Source organism: Ruditapes philippinarum, unplaced genomic scaffold (assembly GCF_026571515.1).
Source record: "Ruditapes philippinarum isolate M1 unplaced genomic scaffold, ASM2657151v2 ctg3615_1_1_1_1, whole genome shotgun sequence".
NCBI lineage: Eukaryota > Metazoa > Mollusca > Bivalvia > Venerida > Veneridae > Ruditapes > Ruditapes philippinarum.
Window position 1 is genome coordinate 70,943 of NW_026863180.1, and position 20,085 is coordinate 91,027.

A 20,085-nucleotide genomic window follows, 5' to 3' on the forward strand; every position below is an offset into this window, starting at 1 on the left:
TGTAATTAAATATTTTACTTAAGGACGAGCATAGAATATCTAAAAATATGGCAAATTTAACATGTAACAATAACGTGTATTTTATTAGTTATTGAAAAACATACAAAATTAATCTCTTATTATCAATATAAAACCAAATCGTTATAAGAATGGATATTGTAAACGTGAATTATTTCGTTTATGGAAAAAAATGCACTTTTTGGCACAATATCAATACCTAAGCCGGTTTGGAATTATTCAAGTATTTTAACAGATTGACGTCTTCTCGCGTACTTATCGCCATCCGTAGCCGTGTTTGTGAATATCTGAAGTTTTTAGGTGGCGTCAGGTTCGGCCAGCGGGACTTGTATTACGCTTTGCCACGTTACTACAAACTCATCGCTCATCGATGATTCACACAAAAAAGTTTGAGACGTATATGACGCATATGACTTAACAGAACAATGATTGGCTACTTATGACGCGTATCAGTGATTCTTCAAAAATAACGGTGACGATGACGTCAATGCCACTATTTCACTATTTAACGTCTGTTGACGCTAATCACTACTTGAAAAAAAACTGCTAATGTTCTTTTTGAATTGTGTTCCGAACCGGCACATTAATTTTGTAGCTTTATAAAAATGTTATAAAAATTATTATCTTGCGTTGGTTTGTTTAACTGGCCACGTTCAGAATTTCACATCTGCTAAATTCCTGAGAGAGCAAAACGTAATCTCAAAATGAAGAGTGGAACCATTAAATACACAAAAGTGAGATTTTAAAGGTCTGCTAAACAACTTCAAATGACATCATGACGTATTGAACACAGGTTCATTTCTATGTTGACTCTCGGCTAACCCGAACACGGTTGTCTCGTACAGCACGTGGTGAAGATAGTAAATGGCATCCGGTTTCACATAGTGAAATGATATTGTATACCTCGAACAACATTCTTTACCCTGAAAGAGAAGAATATATGAATAGATCAGTCTGCATATTGATTAACCAAATTAAAGGAACCCCACTTGATCACCTTGTGCACTTAAAACGAAATTATAAGGAAGAAATCATAATGAAGTATGAAAAGAATTTTATTATTCAAAGTCAGAGATCAACTGTCGTGTGAAATATTTCGACTCGCCCGAGGGTCGCCCGAGAGCTTCCTCTGCCTGGCTTTAAAATCTGATGCTCTCCCTTAGTGGACCTCCTGGTACAAAACCGGGTAAGTTTGAACACTGGAAGTATGACGAGGCTTAATGAAACTTTCGTTCATCTTTTTATTTCATTTTAATATTTGACATATTTGGGCAAACCGTGACCGGGTGGTTAAGTTTGTTCCCTAAATAACACTGGCCCATCACCATTGTAGGTTCGAGACTTTGGATTTTGTGATGTATGAGAGCCTATCCAGCTAGTAATTGGATACCCTAGGGTCTATTCTGGTGCTCGCACATGTTTGAAATAAAGCACGAAAGAGAAAAGCAAAAATAATTCATTCATCAAATTATCCTATTACAGCAGATCAAATTCGTTACATAGATATAGAAAAAGCAAGATTTAATTTAGAAATTGTAAAGCTGCCCTAGTGTGGTAATGAAATTATAAAACTAAGTATAGCTACATACATGTATTTGTGTACTGAACGTGATACTACAAGATTCAGTGAATGATTGTTACTAATAAACGAAAGTAATCTGAAGATGTTTACATCCGTGTCGTTTAACTGAGGAGGATATAAGTTGACAGTCCTATCTAACAAGCGATCTTATTTTATCAATGTTGTTACTTAACAGCTCACATCGTCAAGATAAAATAATCATATACGTCATGTTCGGATTAAAATGATAGCTGATTGATAAGTATGCACATAATAGAATAAACTAGACACATAAACATATAATGGATAATACCAATAATAAAAATACGAAATGTAAAATGAGGCAGTAAAGGCGTTCCATACATTTCTGCTATATTCCATTGATGATTTATCAACTTTCGTGGACATTCTGTATCTTAATTATTCAAACCATAATCATTTGCATCTACTTAACATGTTTAAAACATTTTTATAAACAGCGTATAAATTACATCACATCCACTGCATGTTTACAAGTGTCTTTCCGATTTGTCAGGTATGTGTGTGTGTTCATAATAAAAATGAGATTCATAAATCAATTTACATGTGCATCTATAATGAAGGTAAAGTTTGCCATTTCTTAATACTTAACATTTTAGGTAAAACGAGTGTTGTGGTTTGGTTTGTAAATCAAACAAAATTCTTACCTTTTTTAAGGGATGTTTCGCCCAGCTAAACATGAACTGTGGTAAATTTCCAAACAGATGTTGCTCTAACGGATATGCATGAAACGTCTCTCTGCCTTGCACGTCCAGTGACGACCAGACTGGAACCCCTGCTAACTCCAAGCACCTTCCGGTTTCAATATCCTCTGAGTTTTCTGGGTCATCTTTCCGGGGAACAATCTCACAAACGCCATTTTGGTATCCCCGTTCAACTAACTGACGTAGTCCACGATTACTGATGACGTAACCAGCACCTCCGCTCATATAACCACTTTTTAAGAATTTATTGAAATGAAAGCCTAGATAACCCGGTTTATCAGCGTCATGATGCCACACAAGGTATTTTAAGTTTTCAACTATCACATACGTGTCATCATCTGCTTTGAGCAGGAAATCAAAATCGTTTCTATAATTTTTATAGATTTCTTCGTAAGCTTTCCTCATTTTGTGTACCAAAGTACGTCGAGTGTCAGGAACATCAATGTTCAGAAAATCATGTCGCTTCTGACGTGAGTTTATCACATAGAAATGTTTATCACATCGAGTCGCCCACGTGCTGTTTACGGCCGCCACCTTGGTATTTATGTCTTTTTCCATAGTAAGTATTAAACAAAGAATTCGCACTTTCTTTACGGCCTCAACAATTTGTCTTTGTTCGCTCAAGATTGGTTCTGATTCTGAAAACAAGACAGCAATATTACGTATTTTAACTTAACTCCACACTGATTGCGGTACTCAATAACAGATCTGAGTGCAGAAAAATACATGTATATTCTGGGACCAAACATAACCGATTTCAATTGGACACCTACATACTGAGTGATAAGAAAGCGCGAGTTGCCTGTCACATACTGATCAAATCAAAAATGTATATCACTCAAATCATATCACTCACAGTATATCACTTATTGTATATCACTTACAGAATATCACTTACTGTATATCTATAGACTAACAGTATCTCACTGCATATCACTTACTGAATATCACGCATTCTATCATTCGCTGCCATCACTATTGCATATAACTCACAGTATATCACTCACTGTTTATCTCTCCCAGTATATTACTCACAGTATATCACTCACTGTTTATCACTCACAGTATAGTACTCACTGTTTATCACTCACAGTATATATCTCACTGTATATCACTCATAGTATATCTCTCACTGTATATCACTCACAGTATATCCTTCACTGTATATCACTTACAGTATATCCTTCACTGTATATCACTCACAGTATATCCCTCACTGTATATCACTCACAGTATATCCTTCACTGCATATCACTCACAGTATATCATTCACTGTATATCGGTTATTGTACATCATTCACTGTATATCACTCACAGTATATCTCTCACTGTATATCACTCACAGTATATCCTTCACTGTATATCACTCACAGTATATCCTTCACTGTATATCAGTTATTGTACATCACTCACTGTATATCACTCACAGTATATCTCTTACTGTATATCATTCACAGTATATCTCTTACTGTATATCACTCACAGTATATCCCCCACTGTATATCACGCACAGTTTATCACTCACTGTATATCACTCACAGTATATCCCTCACTGTATATCGCTCACAGTATATCCCCTACTGTATATCACTCACAGTATATCCCTCACTGTTTATCACTCACAGGATATCCCTCACTGTATATCACTCACAGTATATCACTCACTGTATATCACTCACAGCATATCACTCACTGTATATCACTCATAGTATATCCTTCACTGTATATTACTCACAGTATATCCCTCACTGTTTATCAGTTATTATATATCACTCACAGTACATCACTCATTGCATTTCACTCATAACTCACTTGTTAAACTATATATTACAGAAATAAATTATATATTACAGAATAAAGGAGAAAAATGCGTTGATCTTATTGTATACCCTACAACTTCTAAGAAAGGCATCTAACCCAGCAGTAAAATATTTTCAGAACTTTTTTCTTTGTTAGTGAAACACGAAAAAGGTACAAGTAAGATTTTGAAAAAGACAAATTCTGAAAGTTAAATTACGAATTTACCTGCTAGGTTGTTAGGACTCGGTGGCCACTGTATATTCTCCATATTAGGTCTGTGTAGCTGTCGTCCTATCAGGAAAGCAAAACCATATAAATTGTTATCTCATATATTTGACATACTTAAAAAATTATTTTTAAAGATATAATAATTATATTATACTATTTTACTCCTTGATTAAAATATTTCAGTCACAGAAATGTATTGAATTCTATGAAATTCTTACTGAATATGTCTATTAATTTGAATAAAAAGAATAAATAAACTATGTATGTGAAGCTGCGTTCCCTACTACACGTCAATTAAAGTAGGTCTTTTCTTATTTTTAATGACACTAAATATTCATATTGTAACCACCTAGTGTAGAATTTTTTAACAAAACATGAAGTCATGAAGTCAAAACATGTTTACTTTATATTTAGAAAGAAACTGTGTAGCAATTGTCAATTCATTCTAATTTCAATTTTGAGATTAGTATGTTTTTAACAGACTACATCATGTACATATCCTTAGTACAATTTCAAATGCCTTCTTTTAAAAAACTATGTAAAGCAAAGTTATGACAACAATTTCTCTGAAATAAGATTTGCGACATTGACCCTTTAAAGGCCCATTATGCCCAAGATATGCTTTTATTTTATTTTTCAAAAGTTTTTTTTCTGTACTTACATAGTTTTCAAAAAGTTACTCATTGACTAATTATCTGAACCATCTTTTTCTTCTGTTGCCGTTTGGCAATTAGTACAGTTATTGTGATTTTATATATTGTATTGAAATCAAAATATTACTTAGTTTTCATTTAGCTCCTTATATGGTAAGTTAGTTAATTCACATTCAACGCTACTTTCTTCAAGTAACAGGCTTCAAATTTTCTCTATAACCATTATTTAAACGTTATAAAATTCATTTTCCCTTTCTAAGAAGTAAAAATATATTTTCATAATGTGCCCTTAATAAAGGTGTGCGAGCATTATCTTCACATGACTTGCTAGAAGATTTTATTGCCAAACAATACCTTCTTATTGGAATTATTCTCCGAATTCGTTAAAATTAAAATCATCACTAGAAAAGCATATGGCCAAGTCTTGTACTGATTTCTTATGGCTAACCTTGAACGCATGCGCACGTGTTATGGACATAGATTTGAGAAGCCAGGATGTCACTGATATATTCCCTTTTGTGAGGAAATACACCATAATTGATCAGCTAGATCATTGATGAATATAGGGTATCTAGTTTAAAAAAGACAATAATACTGCTGAACCAAAAATGAAGAATACGGAGATAAATTGTAAATTCTTTAAAGAACTAAGCAAGAATCTATAATATAATATGAAGCTTTTTGTGCAAATATTTACCATTCCCTATTTGTCCATATGTCGCAAATATCAATAAAACAATAAGCGCGAAAAAAACACATATGACCGTTCTCTTATGTACATGGCACCTCCCTAACGACACACCAGATTCCGTCATCCTGTCAAACCGGAGATCGGTCCTATTCCGTAAATTGTCAGTTCTAGCTCACATCACGCTGAATATCCAACACTAGACGACAATGTCGGTTGACTGTTAGTCGTTATTTCCTTATTGTTGATCTGTTATCCGTACAGGGTCTATGTTCTTCATCACCTACGAATGTTTCAAATAAAAACAAAGACAGCATACAATGTTGTTATAAAACAGACAAATACATGTACGTCGTTCGACGGTATAAACTTAAATACGCACAATTAGGGGGTTACAATACAGGAAACTGCAATATTTTGATTAGAATACAATCATGTCGGAAACACTTCATGTTACGGACTTTCATTTATTCTATTCAAACAAGTCATAATTACTCCGTGCAGTATCAAATAAACTATTCCGCCCGAGAAATTTCAACTGGAAGTTATCTACTCAGACTGAATCATTGAATAAAGTACATTTATGCAAAACTGGCCAATTAGAATTGTTACCGTGTAAAATGACTTTTCATTGTCTATGCGTGTGGGAATTGATTTCTTTTTTATTCTATTTTTTTATTTACTGCATAAATTGTTAAACGTTAAAGTAAATTTTATATCCGCTTTGCGAAAAGTTTCATTGTATTTAATTCTTTACATTTTGTTATTTTCCTTAGATTCTATAATTTGAGGCCGGACATTTTGTTCTTTTAATCTACCGAGTTTATCTAATAGATCTGCGCTGTTTTAAATTTGAAACAGTTCATTCCGAGTTTTAGGATTTAAAAATTATAAATCTATGCTACCAACTTGCAGTATAATACCTGACCAAACTGGACGGGTATGCAAGTTGGCCTGGCTATATATATGGTGGCAAAAGCGGTCACAACCGATTTAAAATAACCTAAGAATATTGATCGGGCTAATGCTAAGTCTTATGGGTAAACATTGCGTATTTTTGGAAAAAAAAACAGTATTCTAAACCTTAGTCAATAGTACGTTACGAAACATAAGCATCAACATTTTATATTACAAACCTCATCCCTAACCTCTACTGTGGGCTCGTTGCCAAATTCACACAAAGCTAACACATGTTTAGTTTCGTGTAAAACATCCGAAAGTTATGCTCATTTGCTATTCATAAATAACAAAATAAATATCAAAAGTTAAACACTATGTCTGTAGTATTAATAAATTGCATAGGGCTATAGCTTGTTTTGTTCTCGAACTTTGTTTTTGGATAATCACAAATACATACATTACTTAGAACTCACAAAAACAATAACACAAAGAAATATAAAAGAAAATAAATAATTACATTTGTAAATACCAGTGTCATTATTTCTGTTGTTTTATATTTCACCGTTAAATGATATCAAAAGTTTTTAATATTTGTATCCTATTAACAAACGTACGAATTATAAATAAATTTCACCAGATAAAAGTTCAAATATGTTCCCAGGCCCACCCAATGCCTAATTATAGATAAAATACTTAATGTTTAACTTGTTATTATGTTTTATCAACCATGTACACGTTTATGTGTTTTCTGTTATACACAATTAAGTGGACACTTGTAAATTGTAAGCAGACGACAATTAAATTGTCATATGACTAATGTTTTATCGTCACTTTAATGTTGTCTTATTATGAAAAATATGCGAATTAATTGTACTGATAAGAACAAAATAATTGTTATGATAGTTATGATAGACACATGTCAAGGTCGTAAGTGTTTCTTTTAAACTTTGTTAAAGTAAATTGGTCTATAATGGAATGTGTGTATATACAATTAAGCATGATGTTGAAAAAAATTTAGCATCAGACATAACAAAAAAATATGAAAGAATTATACATATACATGGATATTTGTAACATGATCCGACATTACCTATATTTATAGCACATAATAACATGCTCTAGAACAAAATATTATTTTTCACCTTATGTATGTATCAGCTCGATAAAGTAATCACTCTCAACTTAATCAACATTTTTTCCAAGAAATATTTTATAAGAATATCCAAATGATACATAGCTGTTGCTTTTATCAATATTTAAAATTCTTCTGAAAATTGTGTCAATGGTAGTCCAATTTCCTTTAAAGTGTCTGATTATCTAATATACATATATTTGTAATTCATTCGAGGATCTGTATTCGACGTTTTCCACCGAAACCTAATCCTGGATTTGATGCGAAACTGTATTCGGAGTATCTGATGGAGAATTCAATATAATTATTATTCTTTATCAGTTAGTAGATTTTTTGCTTAAACAATCGCATGACGAAAACATATTTACAGTAGTAATAAGAACTTCTCTTCATCAATGTGTCTGTCTGTCCGTCCGTGTGTTAACTTTAAGTATCTCTTTTTGTCCACATGGTTGTCTTCCTGTCTGTGTGTCCGACTGTCCGTCCATCTCTCTATTTATCTATTTGTTAAAGTTTATTCTGAGATACTTTTAACCTTGTTTGAGCATCTATTTGTTCTTGCTATGTTTGTGTGTCTGTCTGATGTCAGTTCTGACTTAATTTTATTAATATCACGATATATATTTACTTTAAAACTTATTGAAATCGCTGGCATCAGCGAGCGGATAACTACTACTGTTTAGGCATCAATGAGTTGGTCATTAAGTGTTTGGTCAAAATCTCAAAATAAAGTTTCCTTTTAAAAGGAAAGGCTTGCACAGTTGGCCTTCAACCCAACCCTTAAAAATTGTTTTGTTTTTTTTGTTTCAATTTATTATCACAATTTTTTTGAATTACGGTATTTGTATATCAAAAATGGTTTATTTAGTTGTTTTTTTTTTTGTAAAAACGAATATTTTTTGTCAAAACGATTTGAAATCTATTCTCTATTGTATAAAACTAATAAAGAAAATAATCAATCGTAAAAATACTAACGTGGAGATCTATCTATCATACTGAAGGGAAACAAGTGTGCACATTTCATTTCCACTTTTTTCGCAGAGAAATCATTCGTTTTGGCAGTTGCTAATTTCATTTATATAGCATCTTTATGGACAAGTAAATGCACTAAAATACTTCGTTACGTGGTACCAATTAATAAGCATGTCGACCACAGATACGATGCTCTATTTGTAGATCAGCACGTGGTAAGGTTAATGATATGCATGGGCTATTTTTAGATTACCTCACCAAGACGTTGAACTGCGTTCATTAGATCTAAATATAACTCGATCATGAACTAATACTCTGTGTGACTTGGTAAGCAGGACTACAGTAACCATTCTCTATTGTATAAAACTAATACAGACAAAAACAATTATAATGAAACTAACTTTTGCGTCTTGAAAAAGAATTGAAACGGAACAATTTCGTTTATAATTTATTACGGTTTAAACCGATAAATCAAGTAAAAATAGAAATCCTATTTATATAAACAAACTGGGATTACCGAAGTAACTAAAATAGCTTAGATTTCCGTAAAATTACTTCGTCTGATTCCGCAGTATGACGGACTCGCCCGAATTGTCACGATTGCAATCGGAACTACATCGGCTATTATCATTAAACCAAAGAGTGACGGAAAGGGCCGAAAAGTTGCGATTGGCACGATTGCAGCTGGTTTCCCGTTCAATCATGCACTAACAAATGTAAGCAGGAAACCACCTAACCGGAACAGCTTTTCCAAAACAGATGGCTTGCCAAAAAAGGTCGACAACAGAGAGCACAGGTATTGCATCTGTTCTGTGCTGTTCTCCTTCCGGACGGTCAAAGTGTTGTTTGTAATCTCGAACAGGGGTTCCACTTTGGCTAATTTACATAAGACACCTTAGAAGTTGTTTTTTTATTTTTTGCACCCCAATTAATGTTGTTCAATTCAGCGAATAAGACTCTAATTTTTGTACTCTATTTAATAGGGTATGGCAAAGCGTACTGGAATTTATTTATTCAACATTTTTATAAAACCTAAAATGTTCGATATTGTACAGTTCGTGCCATGACTCGTTCCTGTTACATCTAGGTGTTTATGGTGTTCTATAAAATTCAAGGGTTCATAATATTAATATAATTGTGGGTGATCAAATCAATATAATAAACAGTGATGATTTTATGAGACAACGACTGCAATGACTGGAATGATGTGTCTAACTGTGGCATTGTCAAGTGTACAAATCATAAATAACGATAATCATAACAAGCTGAATCACGATATCTTGACACATAATTATTTCAATATAATGATAGAATATCCTTAAACAAACTTTTGTCAGTCTTATCCGTAGTGATAAGTAATAGAAAGAGCACCGAAACACGAGGCTATCTGATTTGTACGAGGGGGCGTAGCCCCCGAGTATAAATCAGATTGCCGAGTGTTTTTGGTGTTCTTTCTCTTTTGTATCATAGTCAAACATAAAAACACGTTCCCTGTTGTCACAATTTTAAACCCCGGGAAAAAGTAACCAATGATCGAGCATCTGAATATGATATTTCTGTCGTTTTCCCTTTCTTCCGTCACAATATGTAAATTCCCCACCAAAAATGAGCCAATCAACGGGCATGATCTGGAGTGCGGGTAACTGATACCTGCACTCCAGTTACCGCACTGTGCATGTATATGTATACGATTTAACTCTGACACTTTTTCAACAGAAAGGTCCCCAAACTATGATACAATTACATTTGTACTATATACATATGGAACTAAAGTCAGACTTACTTAAATAAACCCGGGAAATCTATATTCATTAAGTCTCTGCAGTGTCTCTACATCATTGAATAATAGAAAAATATCTTTAAAGCAGCATGACACCGTATGTGTAATTGTAACTAACAAGGAAACATTTGTTGTAAGTGTTATGATAATCAGCTATGAAGCACATATATAGCATGTGTTATCATCTTGGAAACATTTAATTTAGTCTGTAATGAATTATTAATAGTATAGCGGATTAAAAATTGAGACAAACTATGACATCATTACAACATATAATATGTTATGACCGTTCAATAGAATACATAGTTACATACACAAACCACAATGTCGTATGTTCCGCTTTTCTAATGTGATAAGTAAATAGTTTTAAGTTGAGCATTATTTAAAGTAGAGAACATTTTGAGAAATCCTACGATAACATAAATTTCTGCACATTAAGTGGTTGACACTATCATAAGTAAAGCTATTTAAATACAAATCTTAATGAATAGGTGTGCTTTAACATAAAATTTATTGAAGTGTTAGCTGTATATTTCAGGTTATTTTGTCACCATGTACATTAATGAACGTAGTGTAGAATGGCATAAAAGGGGTGGGGCACCTGGAGTCGTTTACATGTGAATAAACCAACAACAATTTAACCCCGAGAGACAAAAATTCATCACTATTTCAATTTAGGAAAATACAAAACCAATTTCATGAACCCCCACCCCCTTCACCATCGTAACAGACACAACAATAATGTACATTATAAACAAATATTCACCATCCAAACTAACCTAAGATAAAAGTTTAAAATTCATCTGTGTCTGTTGCCTTGCCTAACAAACAACTTTGACCCATGATTTCTTCCCAAACCCTATAGCAATCTGATATCACCCAAGCCTTAAAATACCGTTTTCAATTCAAAAAATAATATCTTAATAAAGAATTGAGAATTGTCCTGTTCTCATTTTAATCTTATTCAGAATTTCACAAAATACATGTACATGGACTTGTAATCTGACCTACATTATAATATCTTGCTGTCAATTAAATGTGTAAACAGAATTCCATGTATAACTCAGCAGCAACATGCATAGCCTTTATTCCTTCATCAATAAAAACACCTACCTTGTTGGCGCATTAGTTTACATCCAAGTAAATTGCATATCGCTTTATGTCAAATACTTAATTGTTATTTCATTATATTGTTACGAAAATCATTTCACTTTTGTGAAAAGCTTTGTTTTTATTCACTTTTTTCGCTTAAAAGTAAACCATTTCTCTATGCTGGTAAAATGAACAAGTCAAGTCCAAGTGAAAGCAGGATTATATTTATTGCAGTAAATCAAAATAATGCATCATTTTATTCTCTATCAACAGTCAAAACCAAAGTAAAATCCTTAACAACTTCAACAAATACATTTCTGCAATTACTAACTAACTCAACTCAACCAACTCCAACTCACTCCAAAACTCCTCAAAAACTCCAAAACTTCCCAAAACTAACCCAGCTAGAAAAGTTCCCAGCTTATATACCCTTCTGTTTGCGCAGCTAGGGTGGTGTGCAAAAGTAGACTGTTGCGCGACCTCTTATTGCGCGACCTCTCCAGTTTTGCACACAACTCATTGCGCGACCTGAATGTTGCGCGACCTTTTAAAATGCTGACAATGCCTTAACAATGTTCAAAATGGCCTGCAACTGGTTCAGGTATACAGACTGTTGTACAATACAAACATTAGTACAAAAATACATAATAGTTATATAAATTTACATGTTTGAACACTCAATAGGATAATAATTATCTGTCCAATAATGCATCTTAATAGTGCAAAATATACTTGCAGTAATAAAGATATATGTACTATATATGGCTTATAAGACCAATACATTTACTACTGATTGACATTTCTATAAACTTATAATACTGACTGATAATTCATTAAACAACAGAAATATAATCTCTCCAGCTTTACAACATACAGCTCAACATTTGAACCAAGTAACCTGTACATAGATAAAGCAGGAAGGAATCCCATTCATAAAATCTGATATGACCAAATTATGCTTTGTTAACAACAATTGAAGATGCTGAAGGGCTAAAAATAACTTAAACCTTGTACTTTTAGTCTGCGCGACCTCTTATTGCGCGACCTCTCCATATTTGGAACTAGCATGCCTGGGAAAGCTGATTCTGCGCGACCTTTCCTATTGCGCGACCTTAAGTGTCGCGCGACCTTTGTCTGCGCGACCTTTCCAAATTTGGAATGAGGTATGCTCATAATCTAAAAATAACTGAGCTGTGCCAATATTCTGGACTGTTAATGACTCAATTGTTTTACAACAAAAATGAGTAAAAGTTAACATAAACATTTTAACCAGCTTAGAAATATTGTCCAGATTTACCATCCTAAAAGAATACTCTTCTAGTAAAAGATTAGTTTCAAATTTCATAACACTCTCCCACCTTTGGACTTTGCTTACTCCGGAAGCAAAACCAATTAATTTACATATGTTAAGTTTTTAAATTTGAAGCAAACCTTGAAAACTCTTGTTAAGTGAAATTGAAATAAAAATAAAAGAATAATATTGGTACTAAACAATACATGTGAAAAACTACTAAGTGTTACTAAACAATACATGTGAAAAACTACTAAGTGTTATATGATATTATGCAGATTAACATAAGCAAAACTAAACAAATTAACAAATAAGCATAATGGATTTTTATGAAATATAAAACATAAGTATTCTACTGTTCAATTAGATAAAATCCCATAACAGTTTTCCCTGTCTCTTCAATTTAATTCACAATCTCCAACACACTTTTGTTAAGTTCAGTGAGACATTTTAGAAAGTCACTAATTGCCTGTTGTTTTTTTTTCTGTATTTTTATAAGTTCAGTTGTGGTATACGAACCTACCCAATTTGAGAACTTATACACTTTTTCAGAAGAAATGTCACCATTTGGGTACAGACCTCCTGCATGTGATGTCTGTGCCATATCCTTCTCTTTGGTGGCATCACTTAAATCAATGTTATCCGCAGCACCAGACTTAGGCGCACGTTTCTTCTCCGTTGCCCTAAGTCTTCTCACAGAAACAAATTTCTCACAACCACGAAATTTCTGTTCAATTTGCCTGAGAAACGCTCCCAGATACAACGCAAAAACAAACAGAAAATTCAGCACTGATGCAGAACAGTCCCTAATTAAGTCGGCAGGAACACCTTTTCCTCTGACTCGCTTGACTTTCTTAGACACCAGTGGAACCACATCATCAAAATCTGCAAGTTCCGACCACTGTTCATGCTTTTTCACACATTCTTTACAACCTCCACACGGAAGCTCACTTAGAATAGAGTGACCACTATAACAAGTACACGAACAAGGGTCACACGGAATCCTCGACAAAAAGTCAGCATTTGCATGCTTAGTTCCCTTGCGATGCTCTAGCTTAAAGTCATATTGTGATAGCACTTCAAGCCATCTAGCCATCTGATTTTCTGGTTCTTTGAAGGACATAATCCATCTTAATGAAGAATGATCACTTCTCACTAAGAACGAACGTCCTAACAAATACTGTTTAAACATAGTAACAAATGTAACAACTGCCAACAGTTCCCGACGTGTTACACAATAGCGTCTTTGAGCCTTATTCAAGCTTTTGCTCGCATATGCTATTGGCTTCTCGATACACTGTCCAAGTTTTTCACTAAACTGCATTTGTGACAAAACTCCATCTATACCGAAATTCGACGCATCACAATCAAGTATGAATAATCCATCATCTTGAGGGAATGCCATGACTTCATCACCAGTCAAGGCACTGCGTAAATCGTCAAAACTTTTCTGACATTCATCAGACCATTCGAATGGTTGTCCGGCCTCCAACAACCTATTTAATGGCCTAGCTCTTGTGGAAAAATCACGAATATATATCCTGTAGTATGAACAAAAACCAAGAAAGGATCGCAGAGTTGTTAAATCGTACGGCCTTTCCCAATTTGCAATACAACTAACTTTAGACTTTTGAGGGCTTATTCCCTCCTTACTAACTACATGTCCTAAGAATGACACTTCAGTTTTTAACAGAAAACATTTGCTTGGCTTCAGTTTCATTCCACACTCACACAAACGCGTTAAAACTGAATCAAGCCTATCTAAATGTTCTTCAAATGTGCGGCCAAAAATAATCAAATCATCAAGGTATATCAGCAAAATTTCCCACTGAAGACCTCTCATTACTAATTCCATACATCGTTGGAAGGTTGACGGTGCATTACATAATCCGAACGGCATTACCAAATATTCAAATAAACCGAATTTTGTAGTGAAGGCTGTCTTTGGGCGATCAGCCTCATCAACTTCAATCTGATAATAGGCTGACAAAATATCCAAGCACGAAAAATATGATGATCCCCCTAAACTTTCCAAACAATCACTAATATTAGGTAAGGGGTATGCATCTTTTTCTGTTACGTTGTTAAGCTGACGATAATCCACACAAGGTCGTGTTGTTCCATCACGTTTCCTGACATATACTAATGGTGACGCCCAAGGAGAATTACTTTCCTGAATAACATTGGCCGCTAACTGATCTTTAATTATTTTCTCTTCTTCATTTGCGAAAGCTTTTGGTGGGCGCCTAGGGCGTTGCTTAATAGGCTTTGCTGCCCCAGTATTGATGTTGTGCTTTATTACAGATGTACGACCGAAATCATTTGGTGACTTTGCAAACACATTTGAATGCTTAATCAAAAGATTCTTAAGTTTCACTCTTTGATCATAATTAAGATTTTTCACTGAATTTTCATAAAGCTCATTTAAATGAGATGGAAGCTTTGAGTCACACTTTTCATTAACAAAACACTCATTTTTCTCACAAAAACTAACTTTTTCAGCATTCTCAATATATCCAAGAGTAGTATTAGCTTCAATTTTTACATTTTCATTGCTAATATTCATTAAACGAATTGGAACACAACCATTTTTAGAATGAGGGTTGACCAGCGTATGGCCAACAATTAAGCTATTTTCACTATCATCACCTTTTTTTAATGGCGTAACAATTCCAAACTCGGTATCAATTTTGCCGCCAGAACAACTTCCTTCTATTATCACTTCACTATTTGCTGGTACAATGACTGACTTTGAACTTTTGACACGCATCACTTTGAAAACTGAAGATTCCATCAACGTAGGATACTTCTTTCCATTTAGACGCAAACCATTTTCTGCACTTAACACAAAATTATTTTCTTGTAGAAAATCAAGACCTAAAAGACCATCTTCTTGAATTGGTGCAATAAACACATTGAACTTAAATATATCCTTATGAATTTTAAAACTCATCACAGTTTTACCTAAAATAGGGAGATACCCTTCATTTGCAACTTCAAGCTTAAAATTTGGATCAATTTTCTCCAATGATGGACGAATATCAGAAGGCACACTATGATAGATATTAGAAGAAACAATAGTAACAACTGCTCCAGTATCTACTACTAAATTTGCACTGATATCACCAAATTTCACAGGTAATAACAAAGATAATCCATTGCAGGTATCATTAAAATGAATTTTTATCACTTTTTCACTATGATTTTGGACTAACGCAAGGCCGTCTGCCTTAGTCCCACCTAGTTTTCCGCTTTATTTTTATCACTCTGCTGACTCGTGCAATCACGTGCATAATGACCTAAATTATGACACTTATAACACTCAACAGTAGATAAATCCCTTCTTTTGAATTTTTCTGGCTGCATATCTTGCTTTTTAATGACAGACAGAATCTCATCAAATTTTTTATCTATTTCTTTCTTGAAAGACAAAAACTGCTCTTGAGAAACATTGTTGTTCCCTTGTCGAACCATTCGAACTTTGGTGTTGGCCTTTGTTTCGTCCTTCAAACTATAGTACGTCTCCAGAATCTCACGTGCATTTTCGATACTGGTCGGATCCTTCATCCCTATAGCCAAAGCCATCTGGGAGTCACCCAGACCTCTAATAAAATGCCGTAAACAAATTGTACCAATAGTGTGATCATCTGCAGTGGGGTAGCCCTTTCGAACCAGACGCTTTATATCTGCAACATACTCCACGAGTTTGTCCCTTGAGTGAAGCTTTACATTTTCGAGCTCCATCAGATAAGAGGCAGTAGAACGTCTTTCTACAAATCTTGCTGCTAGACATTGCTCAAGCTGTGTGTAAGATTGTTGAGTTTCAGGACTGACCTGGTTGAATACAAACTCTGCTGCATCGTCCCTCAGACTATTCAGCAAGCGAAATGCCCTCTCTTTATCACTCCATTGGCATGTTTCAGCCAACACAGCAAATTGACGTATGAATGCGGTGTATGACGTTTTACCATCAAAAAGAACCTGGTTTGGTAGTGGAACATTATAATCCCGAGAATTTCTTTGGTTACTTTCTCGTAATGCAATGTTCTGCAGGCGACTAAGTTCAACATCTCTTGATTGTAAAATATTTTGTAATTCATCAATTTCATTTGTCAATACTTGGATTTGTCTGTCTCTATTCATCTGAGTTGTATGATATAGACTGTTCAAATTTTCCTTATCTCTTCGAAATTGTTCATTTTCACTTTCTATAATTTCTTGTAATCCAACTTTTTCACTTTGTAAAATTTTGACAGTTTCATTTAATTTCTCAATATTTGCCAATGCATCAGTTAAATTAGCTTGTAAATCATCATTTTCATCAATTTTTCTGGAAAGTTGTTGACGTAAATCCATTGTAAGTTCTGAATTTTCAAGACGTGATGCTGATGCAGATCTAGCAGATTTCTTAGGTCCCATATTACTGACTTTCTTCTAAAACCTGAGTGTCATCGTCTAACATAGAAGCACGTAATTTTGCATTATATGATTTTAATTCACTGATTTCATTATTTTTCTTTTCTAAAATTTCATTCACTTTGTTACAAAAATCACTAAATGCACTTGTTAGATTTTCACTATGACTAACTAGTTCTTTGGAGATATTTCCTATTTCTAAACAGCACAAAGAAACAGTCTGACGCAATGATTCTAATTCCTTTTCCATTTTTTTGTAAGTCCATTACACTCAAAAGTAGAAAAAATCAAAGTCTTTATCCCTATGCTGAAGCATGTTAAAGTCTTTATCCCGACGCTGCCACCAGTGTTACGAAATCATTTCACTTTTGTGAAAAGCTTTGTTTATTCACTTTTTTCGCTTAAAAGTAAACCATTTCTCTATGCTGGTAAAATGAACAAGTCAAGTCCAAGTGAAAGCAGGATTATATTTATTGCAGTAAATCAAAATAATGCATCATTTTATTCTCTATCAACAGTCAAAACCAAAGTAAAATCCTTAACAACTTCAACAAATACATTTCTGCAATTACTAACTAACTCAACTCAACCAACTCCAACTCACTCCAAAACTCCTCAAAAACTCCAAAACTCCAAAACTAACCCAGCTAGAAAAGTTCCCAGCTTATATACCCTTCTGTTTGCGCAGCTAGGGTGGTGTGCAAAAGTAGACTGTTGCGCGACCTCTTATTGCGCGACCTCTCCAGTTTTGCACACAACTCATTGCGCGACCTGAATGTTGCGCGACCTTTTAAAATGCTGACAATGCCTTAACAATGTTCAAAATGGCCTGCAACTGGTTCAGGTATACAGACTGTTGTACAATACAAACATTAGTACAAAAATACATAATAGTTATATAAATTTACATGTTTGAACACTCAATAGGATAATAATTATCTGTCCAATAATGCATCTTAATAGTGCAAAATATACTTGCAGTAATAAAGATATATGTACTATATATGGCTTATAAGACCAATACATTTACTACTGATTGACATTTCTATAAACTTTTAATACTGACTGATAATTCATTAAACAACAGAAATATAATCTCTCCAGCTTTACAACATACAGCTCAACATTTGAACCAAGTAACCTGTACATAGATAAAGCAGGAAGGAATCCCATTCATAAAATCTGATATGACCAAATTATGCTTTGTTAACAACAATTGAGATGCTGAAGGGCTAAAAATAACTTAAACCTTGTACTTTTAGTCTGCGCGACCTCTTATTGCGCGACCTCTCCATATTTGGAACTAGCATGCCTGGGAAAGCTGATTCTGCGCGACCTTTCCTTTTGCGCGACCTTAAGTGTCGCGCGACCTTTGTCTGCGCGACCTTTCCAAATTTGGAATGAGGTATGATCATAATCTAAAAATAACTGAGCTGTGCCAATATTCTGGACTGTTAATGACTCAATTGTTTTACAACAAAAATGAGTAAAAGTTAACATAAACATTTTAACCAGCTTAGAAATATTGTCCAGATTTACCATTCTAAAAGAATACTCTTCTAGTAAAAGATTAGTTTCAAATTTCATAACAATATCACTGACATAATTAATACAAGCTCGTGTTGACAAATACTTAAGGTCAAGGGTCAGACAGTGCGACCACTAGTTTAATACATGTACGTGAAGTGGTTTCTGTAACATATTTTGTATAACTGCGCGCTTACGATTGTCATCTTCTATTGTCTTGTTTTACTTAAAACTTGCCTTTTAAAACAATTAAAACTATTATGAGAAGTAAAACTGCGTACCTTTGTTTTTTTACATCACAATCCAATCTACATAATGAAAACACTCTTATGAATATTGTTCAGTGCGGAAACATTCTGAATATGTTGTGCTTCAAATATATATATAAATGATAAAAGTTAAATCCGGAATATAAAGTGTAATTTAATTTAAACACAGTCCACAATATACATGTATATAAAATGTTCGTAAATATCTCCATCCGAAATAGTCATAGGCTAAAATGACCAACTCAACCCGTTATCTTCACCCTTTATTTTACGTATTGATAAAAAGTTCACTGTTTAAATATAGTGATATCATAAAATGTATGGAAAGCCATTATAGTCAATTTCTCGCTATTCTCCTGCGCAGGTCTGCCATAGTCAAACGGCGTTTTGTCGCGATGTCATATTGTTGCTCGGCTCAAATATTTGTATGGAGGCTGTTCTTTGCCAAAAGTCCAGCCTTTGAGACTTCACAATGCATACTTGGGTTCTACTAAACAAATTAGTAAAAATCTAGTTGTCGATCCGAGAGTTACATACTGCACTGGTATTAGGCATTTTGATTAACTCGATTTGATAAAATGGAAGCTGTAAACATGCAACTTAGATAAATTGCAAACTGTATTATAAATGTATAACTTCAAAGCGACATGTAGAAATGTAAACGATAGAACGTACACAACAAGTTAAATGCTGTACATCATGACGTTGAGAATGTAACTGCATCAACTTGACACACTCAGGTTTACAACACCACACTTTCCTTTTACATACTACCGCGATTAACATTTGTAAACGATTTTACAACTTCCATATATGGATTTATCACGGAAATAGGCGAAAATGAATAGACGGAGCCAAGAATATAAAGAGAGGTAACTCTTGCTGTTACAAAAATATTTCAAATTTTATATGAACTGTCTGTTATACATACATCAACTGCATTACAGTTGACTTTGAACATCTTCTGATTTTGTTAAAACGTATTCTAGTACAGGATATTCAAGTAATGCAAAAT

General features: G+C 33.9%; 1 protein-coding gene across 3 annotated transcripts; it reads right to left on the reverse strand.

Moving 5' to 3' along the window:
* Nucleotides 1-7: 7 nt before the first annotated feature.
* On the reverse strand, nucleotides 8-19,357 carry LOC132721385 (glycoprotein-N-acetylgalactosamine 3-beta-galactosyltransferase 1-like). Of its 3 annotated transcripts, none has more exons than XM_060705679.1 (5): nucleotides 19,083-19,357; nucleotides 5,701-5,974; nucleotides 4,348-4,413; nucleotides 2,266-2,960; nucleotides 8-941 (listed from the first exon to the last, which is right to left on the reverse strand). In XM_060705679.1, the coding sequence occupies exons 2-5, from the start codon at nucleotides 5,816-5,818 to the stop codon at nucleotides 792-794; spliced, it is 1,029 nt and encodes a 342-aa protein (XP_060561662.1). In that variant the 5' UTR covers nucleotides 5,819-5,974; nucleotides 19,083-19,357; the 3' UTR covers nucleotides 8-791. The 3 variants fall into 3 exon arrangements, with proteins under 3 accessions (XP_060561662.1, XP_060561664.1, XP_060561663.1); XM_060705681.1 differs by lacking the exon at nucleotides 19,083-19,357 and adding an exon at nucleotides 11,589-11,606; XM_060705680.1 differs by lacking the exon at nucleotides 19,083-19,357 and adding an exon at nucleotides 7,109-7,247.
* Between the last annotated feature and the right edge of the window lie 728 nt (nucleotides 19,358-20,085).

Bases quoted from the DNA above. Each gene is read 5' to 3' on its own strand.
- LOC132721385 (XM_060705679.1), bottom strand. From the start codon at position 5,818: ATGACGGAATCTGGTGTGTCGTTAGGGAGGTGCCATGTACATAAGAGA. The intron at 4,414-5,700 runs GTAAATATTTGC...CTTTCCTGATAG, and splicing joins ATATGGACAAATAGGGAATG to GACGACAGCTACACAGACCT. The intron at 942-2,265 runs GTAAGAATTTTG...CTTCTCTTTCAG, and splicing joins CGAAACATCCCTTAAAAAAG to GGTAAAGAATGTTGTTCGAG.